Source organism: Panicum virgatum, chromosome 9N (genome assembly GCF_016808335.1).
Source record: "Panicum virgatum strain AP13 chromosome 9N, P.virgatum_v5, whole genome shotgun sequence".
NCBI classification, from domain to species: Eukaryota; Viridiplantae; Streptophyta; class Magnoliopsida; order Poales; family Poaceae; genus Panicum; species Panicum virgatum.
Window position 1 is genome coordinate 64663653 of NC_053153.1, and position 9915 is coordinate 64673567.

General features: G+C 45.3%; 1 protein-coding gene across 1 annotated transcript; it reads left to right on the plus strand.

The window, feature by feature from the left end:
* The first annotated feature begins 446 nt into the window (after nucleotides 1-446).
* Nucleotides 447-6862, plus strand: LOC120690757 (sucrose synthase 4-like). The gene is made up of 15 exons (XM_039973551.1): nucleotides 447-796; nucleotides 878-1004; nucleotides 1130-1281; nucleotides 2095-2287; nucleotides 2383-2501; nucleotides 2918-3134; nucleotides 3235-3330; nucleotides 3516-3689; nucleotides 4231-4347; nucleotides 4420-4586; nucleotides 4898-5122; nucleotides 5390-5711; nucleotides 5814-6058; nucleotides 6158-6296; nucleotides 6500-6862. The coding sequence occupies exons 1-15, from the start codon at nucleotides 468-470 to the stop codon at nucleotides 6536-6538; spliced, it is 2661 nt and encodes an 886-aa protein (XP_039829485.1). The 5' UTR covers nucleotides 447-467; the 3' UTR covers nucleotides 6539-6862.
* The last annotated feature ends 3053 nt before the right edge of the window (nucleotides 6863-9915 follow it).

A 9915-nucleotide genomic window follows, 5' to 3' on the forward strand; every position in this document is an offset into this window, starting at 1 on the left:
CCTATTAAATACTGGTTATAGCACTATTGAATTAAAAAAAACTAGTTATAGTCTGCTAAATACAGTAACAGCAGGCTTGCCGCTAAAAATCTTAGCGAGCGATTTAAAATATTTTAGTATGCACTAACCAAAGCCACTTTCTGATGGGGTCCACTTGCCGGTGTGGAGGAAGTCTCCCGGCCTTTCCTTCTTTCAATTCAATCCTTCCTTCCCCCCACTCGAGCCGAGCTTTCCTTCGGAAGTTCACGAGGCTGACACGCCGGCCCTGCGCCGGGGGACCCGCTCGTCAGCGGGGCGCGGCCCGACGTTCTTTCTAGACGCCACGCAACCCCTCACGCAGAGAGGCGTGTCGCTGGATGTGGATCCACTGACCCATTGGGCCCACTCCGTGTCGCGACCTCCTGTCGCTACATCCACGGACCACGGACGTACGGGTCTGCGGGCACACGTTCGCGACTCGCGAGGCGATGCCCTCGCGGAGTCGCGGGGGCTACGCGTCCGCACTCCGCAGGAGGGGCAGCGCCGCGCGGTTCCACGCCGCGTGCCGCGTGCGTCGTATAAAGTTGGGCATCTCCTGCTCTGTTCTCGCCTCCCCTCTCCCCCCTCACCGGCCGCCACCACCGCTACCGCCACCACACCACACCACAGTCGCGGCCGCAGGCCAGGAGCGCGCGCGCGCACGAGAGCCGGCGGCAGCCATGTCCGCCCCGAAGCTGGACCGCAACCTGAGCATCCGCGACCGCGTCGAGGACACCCTCCACGCGCACCGCAACGAGCTCGTCGCCCTCCTCTCCAAGTAAGCGCCCGCCACCCCCCACCCCCTTCCCTCGCCGCGCTCGCGGGCCTCTGGCGGTTCTTCTGATGCGTTCGGCGGCAGGTACGTGAACAAGGGGAAGGGCATCCTGCAGCCGCACCACATCCTCGACGCGCTCGACGAGGTCCAGGGCTCCGGGGGCGGCGCGCTCGCCGAGGGCCCCTTCCTCGACGTCCTCCGCTCCGCGCAGGTGCGCCGCCGCGCATCGCGCGCTCGCTTTTCCGTTGGCGATGTGGCCTTTTTTTTTCCTTCCATTTTTTCTGCCGAGCTGCGCTGAGCTACTTGGCGTTGCGTGCGTGAATTCCCGTCCCGCAGGAGGCGATCGTGCTCCCGCCGTTCGTGGCCATCGCCGTGCGCCCGCGCCCGGGGGTGTGGGAGTACGTCCGCCTCAACGTGCACGAGCTCAGCGTCGAGCAGCTCACCGTCCCGGAGTACCTGCGCTTCAAGGAGGAGCTCGTCGACGGCCAGTATGTGCTGCTTCCCACCCCCTGTTCCTGTCCTCTGTTTCGCTTTTGCGGGAATTCGTGGCGGTCTTGTTTAATTTAGCTTCTGTTTTTTTTTCGCGTGTACTAGTGGTCGCGGTGTATGTTTGGTGAGAGGACGTGGGGCTATTGGGCTGTTAATCGAGGTTTCCGAGAGGGGAACATCACGGAATTGACTTGGGTTGTTCAAACAAATAAACTGTGTCCTGAATTGCAGTAGCTTTGTGGAGATGCGCTTGTTGGGCCTCAGTCATGTTGACGCTCCATGAGTGGTAAATATGGCAAATATGTACACCTTTTTTTAAGCCAACACATGCTTGAGGACGAACTATCGTTTCCTAGATTGATGTATGCAGTAAGTTGGTAGAAATAGCTTTCATTTTGCTGTTCTGTGCTAGAGCCCGGAGCTCTGCTTTTGAGAGATACCTGATATAATGAACTTCCTTTTTGTACTGTTTTTATGTTCAGGCTGTGTTTAGTTCCTGAATTTTTTTGGGGTTGGGTACTGTAGCACTTTCGTTATTATTTGACAATTAATGTCCAATCATGAACTAATTAGGCTTAAAAGATTCATCTCGTCATTTACAGTTGAACTGTGTAATTAATTATTTTTTTCAACTGCATTTAATACTCCATGCATGTGTCCGAAGATTCGATGTGACGGGTACCGTGGGAAAAATTTTGGGAACTAAACAGGGCCTCAGCCGTAATGTTCAGTTATCGTTTCCTTACAAGAGCATCTTTGGCTATTCTGAGTATTCTTATCAACACAACTTTGAACTGTATCCAAAACGGCAGGCACAATGATCCCTACATGCTTGAGCTTGACTTCGAGCCATTCAATGTCTCAGTCCCACGCCCAAATCGGTCATCCTCTATTGGAAATGGCGTGCAGTTTCTCAATCGACACCTGTCTTCGATCATGTTCCGCAACAGGGATTGCCTGGAGCCCCTGCTGGATTTCCTCCGTGGCCACCGGCACAAGGGTCATGTAAGTTCTGATACATATGGAAATTTCGGGGCAAAGTTTTGTCTAATCTTATGTATGGTGTTGAACTACTGAAAGATATATGTGCGTGGTTATAGGTTATGATGCTAAACGATAGGATACAGAGCTTGGGGAGGCTTCAGTCTGTGCTGACTAAAGCTGAGGAGTACTTGTCAAAGCTTCCAGCTGACACACCATACTCACAGTTTTCTTACAAGTAAGTTTTGATCTGAATGCTAGTTTCATATAGTACTTGAATGGTAGTAGTTTGGCATCTTCTTGGTAGTGACTACTCTTCTGGGGTCTTCAATTTCTCAATAAACCCTGCATGTACCAGATGCGAACTATTTTAGCTTTTGATTTGCAATGGTTTGAAGTTTCTCAAAGCTGATCTAGAAACCTTTTGGATGAACAGTACTTCCAACAACTTAAGTTCATGTATATTGTATAAGCATTATATGCTGGCCATTTTGACATACCATTGATCTGGCTTTGCATATGTATCTTTTCTAGAATGATCTACAATATCTCTTTGATATATAATAAAATCCAATGTTTCTAATATGTCACATTCTAGAAGAATAGTTGGCTGTAACACATGTATCTGATTTTTTTTCTTTTGTTAACATTCAGATTTCAAGAATGGGGCCTGGAGAAAGGTTGGGGGGATACATCTGAACATGTGTTGGAAATGATTCATCTACTTCTGGATATCCTTCAAGCACCTGATCCATCTACACTGGAGACATTCTTGGGGAGGATCCCCATGATTTTTAATGTTGTTGTAGTATCCCCTCATGGATACTTTGGTCAAGCTAATGTATTAGGTTTGCCAGACACAGGAGGACAGGTAAATTGAGGGCGTTAACTGTGATGTTGGAAAGACCAATCTTTTTCACGACTCGTCACTGTATGTATCAATTGTCATGAGTTTACTTTGCTGGTTTCAGATTGTCTATATACTGGATCAAGTTCGTGCATTAGAGAATGAGATGGTTCTTCGGTTAAAGAAACAAGGGCTCGATGTTACCCCAAAGATTCTCATTGTAAGTTCATTTTTATTTTACTTGTTTCAAGTTTAGCATATTTAGAATGGTGTATTCTCTCTGTACATGCTGACAGCTGAGTTGCTTTGTTCCACTATTCCATTCCATTTTTGTTGCGCTGTTTGTATACTGGTACAGTTCCTTAATTCCATTCCATTTCATTTGCTTTTTATTATGTGGTTAAGGTTACTCGGCTGATACCAGATGCAAAAGGGACATCATGCAATCAAAGGCTTGAGAGAATTAGTGGAACACAACATACATACATATTACGAGTTCCTTTTAGAAATGAAAATGGCATACTGAAGAAATGGATATCAAGATTCGATGTCTGGCCATACTTGGAGAGATTTGCTGAGGCGAGTATTATTTGTTCCTTACGGTTCTTACCTTGCAAACAAAACCTGAGATGATTTTGAACTGTCTTCTTTCAATGAAAATAGTTCCGAGGAAAGTACCTTGTGACTTGCATGACAGAGTGTAAATAGTAATTAATTAGGTAGGATATCATACTCGGTACATATTGAGAATGGAGGAACCAGCTAGGTAGCACTATATGCCTTGGACTACCCTAAATTTTGAGATTTTCTCTTTCACTAGCTAATAATTTGATAAACTTCAGTACAAAAAAAAATGTAGAACATGTCGACACACGTACTGGTTAGGACTACCCTAAACTAAAATCTTGGTTCCACTAGAAAAGGACTTGAGAGTTCTGAGGAAAGTACCTTCTTTTAATAAAAGTTCAGAGAAAAGTACCTTGTAATTTGCATGGCAGATGTAAAGTATTTCCCTTTTAATTACTTACGTAAAGTAATTTAAAAAGTGAGGATAAGTTTCGTCTTAACATACATGGATTTCTCATATTTGATAGAAGGCTGTAATTCTTTGTTTATACAGGACGCTGCTGGTGAAATTGCTGCAGAATTACAGGGCACTCCGGATTTCATAATTGGAAACTACAGTGATGGAAATCTTGTGGCGTCGTTGCTGTCTTACAAGATGGGAATTACCCGGGTATGCCTTGTTAATTTTACTTGAGGTCTTGCATCTGTTTCTTTACTAATTACACGAGCACATTTCTTGCAGTGCAATATTGCTCATGCTCTCGAGAAGACAAAATATCCAGATTCAGACATATACTGGAAGAAGTACGATGAGAAGTATCATTTCTCTTGTCAGTTTACTGCTGATATAATCGCTATGAACAATGCTGATTTTATCATCACCAGCACGTACCAAGAAATTGCTGGAAGGTTTTCTTCTCTCTCCTGTTGGTCGTTGTAATCATTTTCGTTACTTGAACATTCACCAATTAATTTGATTTCACAAAGAAGCATACTGAATCATGCACACATGCAATTAATACACTATTTTTTTGGAAACGAGCTAATATGCTAATATTAAGATACTGTATTGGTTGTAACCAGGGTAGGATGTGCAAATGTACAATAAAAGCTTTTCATGAATTAATCTTGCATGGGTTCTGATTCGTATGGATACTAGCTATCATTCATTTCCTAGAAGATGCTCATACTTATTTTAATTGTTTCTTTCTCTTTCTCAGCAAAAACACTGTTGGACAGTATGAGAGCCACACAGCTTTCACCCTTCCTGGTTTGTACCGTGTTGTCCATGGGATTGATGTCTTTGATCCAAAGTTCAATATAGTCTCTCCTGGTGCGGACATGTCCATATATTTTCCATACACAGAGAAGGCCAAGCGGCTCACTTCTCTACATGGTTCAATCGAAAGTTTGATTTATGATCCAGAGCAAAATGATGAACACACGTGAGTACTTTATGCTACCTTCGTCCTTTTTTGAGGTTCTTTAATTAAGGAGTTGATGTGGATGTCTTTTACAATACTCTTCTAATTTGGTCTCTGAAGTCATTGCTGATGATATGGTTACTGCTTCGCTTGGGTTGTTTTGTGATTTATTTTGTGTGACAATGTATTTGACACGATTTTTATTTGGTGGGATTGTGGATACTACTACTAGTGTCTTGTCACTCTTTGTTCATTTCTTACGATGACAATTGTTCCTCTAATTTGCAGTGGGCATTTGGATGACCGATCAAAACCCATCCTCTTCTCCATGGCAAGACTTGACAGGGTGAAGAACATAACAGGTCTGGTTGAAGCTTTTGCTAAATGCCCTAAGCTGAGAGAGCTGGTAAACCTTGTTGTTGTTGCTGGGTATAATGATGTAAAGAAGTCCAAGGACAGAGAAGAGATCGCAGAGATAGAGAAGATGCACGAACTTATTAAAACCTACAACTTGTTCGGGCAGTTCCGTTGGATCTCTGCTCAGACAAATAGGGCCCGCAACGGTGAGCTCTATCGCTACATAGCTGACACTCACGGTGCCTTTGTACAGGTAGGCTCTGAATCTTACTTACAATTTGGTGATTCTATAGACGACATACGGATGCTCCAAATGGCTTACATGCTGACTTGAAACATGTCATACTAACTGCAGCCAGCCTTTTATGAAGCATTTGGTCTCACTGTCGTGGAGGCCATGACCTGTGGGCTTCCTACTTTCGCGACACTCCATGGAGGGCCAGCTGAGATTATTGAGCATGGCATCTCAGGCTTCCACATTGATCCGTACCATCCTGATCAGGCTGCTAATCTGATAGCTGATTTCTTCGAACGGTGCAAGCAAGACCCCAGCCACTGGGTGAAAGTATCTGAAGCAGGACTTCAGCGCATATACGAAAAGTCAGTCCTGCCAATCCGGTTTAGTCAGCATGAATTCATGCCTTCTTTTTTCACATGGTCTATTTGTCTGATGTTTGTTTTCGTTCGGGCGTGTACTAGGTACACATGGAAGATTTACTCTGAGAGGTTGATGACATTGGCTGGGGTCTACGGTTTCTGGAAGTACGTGTCGAAGCTCGAGAGGCGGGAAACAAGGCGCTACCTTGAGATGTTCTACATATTGAAGTTCCGCGAGCTGGTATGCTCTGTTCCCAACTCTGTTTGCTTACAATATATAAGATGAAATTGTGTTGCAACATGTTAGAAATGATATATTGCCGTTCCGACAAGATTAGGTTCAGTAGAAATCTTTACAAACAGGGTTCTTCCTTGTAAGATTGATTTTTAGATTATGGTTTACACAATGTAAGATTGATTGGTTTCTGCTTTCCCTGCGCGCAGGTGAAGACGGTGCCGCTTGCAGTTGACCAGCCACAGTAACTGCTCCTCCCCTTCGTAGCTTGCTCGGCTGCTACTATCCCCTTCTCGGAGGGATGGGCATGCAGTGATTGAGGTGCGGCGGATGATAGCTAATAAAGTGACATTTATGCGCCCGTCTGTCTTGTGCTGAACCTGGTTCCTCCGTGACTTTATTGGTTGAACATCTTGGTTTATGTACATATTTGTAGCGTCAGGCTGCAGGTGTCTGCTGTTTGTGGTCGGTACTAGGTTATTGTAGCTCTTGCTGTAATACCGTCAAGATGTTGGCTGCAATTTCTTTACAAGGCAGGCAAGCACTGGTGAAGTGCTGATAATTACAGCTTACTCTGTCGCCTACAGGTTCGACCTCCTCCACGGCGTAGACCGCGGAGCTTCTCGTTGCCGTCGCGTCCTACTACTCTCCCCGTCTCATTGATCCTTCGGCTAGGAGCGAGCTCCACCATCTGCCATCGGCGTGAGTTTTTGTTCGCTCCGGCCGCCATTACCACCGCCGTAGGCTGTCTCCGCGCTACGAAGGCCGCACCTCCGGCGGCAGGGGAAGGAATCCGCCATTTAGATTCAGGCGAGCAAGCCTGACGAGAGAGGCGAGCGGTGCCCCATGATCAAGCCAGTCGAGGCCGTCCGTACCTGATCCGCTTCTGGCCAGCACCGGCCCTGCCGGAAAGTGCCAATGGAGCGGCCCTCGTGTCGCGCGGCCGCCGCCGCCGGACTGTCGGAGGCGGCGACGAGCGAGGAGAGGTTGGCGTAGAGGTAGACGATGCGGATGCAGAAATGACATTTCTAGGAGGGGACACCCACTCACCCGTCTCAAAAAATATTTTTTTAGAATTCTAATTTTTTATTCAAATGAAAACATATAGCAAAATATATTAAAAAAATAAATTTTTTATCATAAGTCTATTGTGATACGTAGAACTTTAAAAAATATCAAATCTATATTTTAGCGTATGTAATGATTAAGAGTGTGAAATCATAATGTATAACTCACTCTACTCTCTCATACAATTCAAGATTTATTTTGTGTTTTTCACACTCATAATCATTATATATATATATTAAAATATACTTTTGATATGTTTTCTTGTTCTATAATCAAAATAGACCTGTGGTACAAATTTTACTTTTTTATGTGTTTTGTTTTTTTGAATTAAATGAAATTTTGAAATAAATTTGAAAATTATTTGTAGTGGCCGGCGGACCATCTGCCCCACCTGGGCGGACCGTCCGCCTATAATGACGTTAGGATATCCGAACCTTTTGAAGTGAAGTTTGGACGTCCGAACTTTGTGTAGTGAAGTTCAGATGTCCGCCAGCAGACTGGACGGACGGTCCACGGTGCTATTTTTTTGAATTAAAATTTTTTTGGAATGAAATTGAAAATTATTTGTAGTGAAGTTCGGACGTCTGAACCAACGGACTACCCGCCCCTAAGGGCGGACCGTCAGCGGTGCTATTTTTTGAATTAAATAAATTTGTGAAATAAAATTGAAAATTATTTTTTAGTGAAGTTCGGACGTTCGAACAGCGGACTGTCCGTCCCATATCCACTGTGCTTAATTTGAATTAAATAGATTTCTGGAATAAAATTGAAAATTATTTGTAGGGGCGAATGAGGACAGGACCTACCCCTACAAATGGTATTTTTAGGTCAGGTCACCCCCTACAAATGCGTTGACAAGTTCATTGCGTTAGTGCTAAATGTTGTAGATATGTTTCATTTATCCGTATTTCTATCTCACACTTCAAAGCTTCATGGGATTCCCAAAGGAAACAAAAAAAATTAATGAACTCATCAAAACCATGCTAGGCCGTTGAGTACTAGAGTACTCCCTCCATCCTGAAATGTAAGGTATTTTGATTTGTCATAAGTTAAACTTCTTTAAGTTTGAAAAAAATTATAGGAAGAGTAATAATATTTTGAATGTCAAATAAGAACGATTAGATTCATTATAAAATATAATTTCATAATTTACTAATTTGACGTGTTAGATGTAAACATTTTTCTCTATAAATTGAGTCATACTTAAATTACTTTGACTTAAGATAAAATGAAATACCTTACATTTTAGGATAGAGAAAGTACGTGTATGAAGTGAAAAAGTTGACTATGTAATAAAAGAAAGATGTCGATACCTCTGGACTAGGGTACCCCCTCTTGCTGTGTCAAGACTCGTAGTTATCCGTAACTACGCCCAAAGTAGCTGAGCAACCGGACCCCTGGGGTCCGACTCCATCTCACCGGACCAACGGTCGCGGACCCGCATCCCGCTCGGGGACGGGTCCGGTGTCACCACGTGTCCCGGAGAAGGGAGCACTCAGACAAAACAGCCGAGGGCCCCGGACCTCCCACGGGGTCCCGGACCCCCATATACTATCCGGACCCCTCGGCAGGGAGGGAACAGACACCCCGCCTGGGGGGTACGGAGCCGCTGCGTATCCGCAGACGCAGATACGCGCGCGGCTGCCAAGCTTCCTCGGGAAGACTTGGCCACCTACTGCATTCAATGCGGGAGGCGTTAAGTGCGCTCTGCTACAGCAGAGCCAGAGGAGACTTTCACCCGACTGTACTGTTGATCGCGCGTTACCAAGGTACACTGTACAGCCGCTGGCGCCACTCACGCCACGCACGTCAGTCTGCTACACCAGTTAGACACGACAACTCGGCGACGGAGTATCATAACGCCTACACGGTAGACCCAACAGTCTACGCCGCAACCTACACTGTCTCAACGGGCGCCTCGCCGATGAGACATGAGAAGACCCCCCCCTCGGTCAGAGAGTGTATAGGACGATGAAGTGTATCCGACAAGAGATTCTCCATCACTGTAGCACCACTACTGTCTAGTAAAATATACATCCTTGTTGGGCCCACCTGTCGGGGTCCGACGCCTGTGTACGCGTCCTCCTTGCTCTATAAAAGGGAGACACCCGTTAGAGAAAGGTCAGGTCCAAAAGAGGACTGGAGGGCAGAGGATAGACTCATCCACCGACACTAGAGCAATACTACTCTCAAGTGGACGTAGGGTATTACGCTCCGACGGCCCGAACCACTCTAAAATCCTCGCGTGTTCTTGCGTTCTTGCCCCCAAGCTAGATAGGCCTAATCGCTTAGCGCAATCCCGAGTACACCCCCTCGGGGATTAGGCGGGTGCGTTCCGCCACCCGGCTGTGGGTACTCTAAAAAACCCACAACAAAAGAGTTATTGGTGTAGCATTACATGGTCGTCAAAGATCTCAACAGTTATGTTTATACATGTCCAGGTAATTATTTATGTGATATTCTTTGTTATGACTAATAAGGCACTCGGTCTTGTGTTTGAACTCGTCAAATATATCTTTATTTCTCTCCTTAGAGCTTACTAGGCAATTATGTCCGT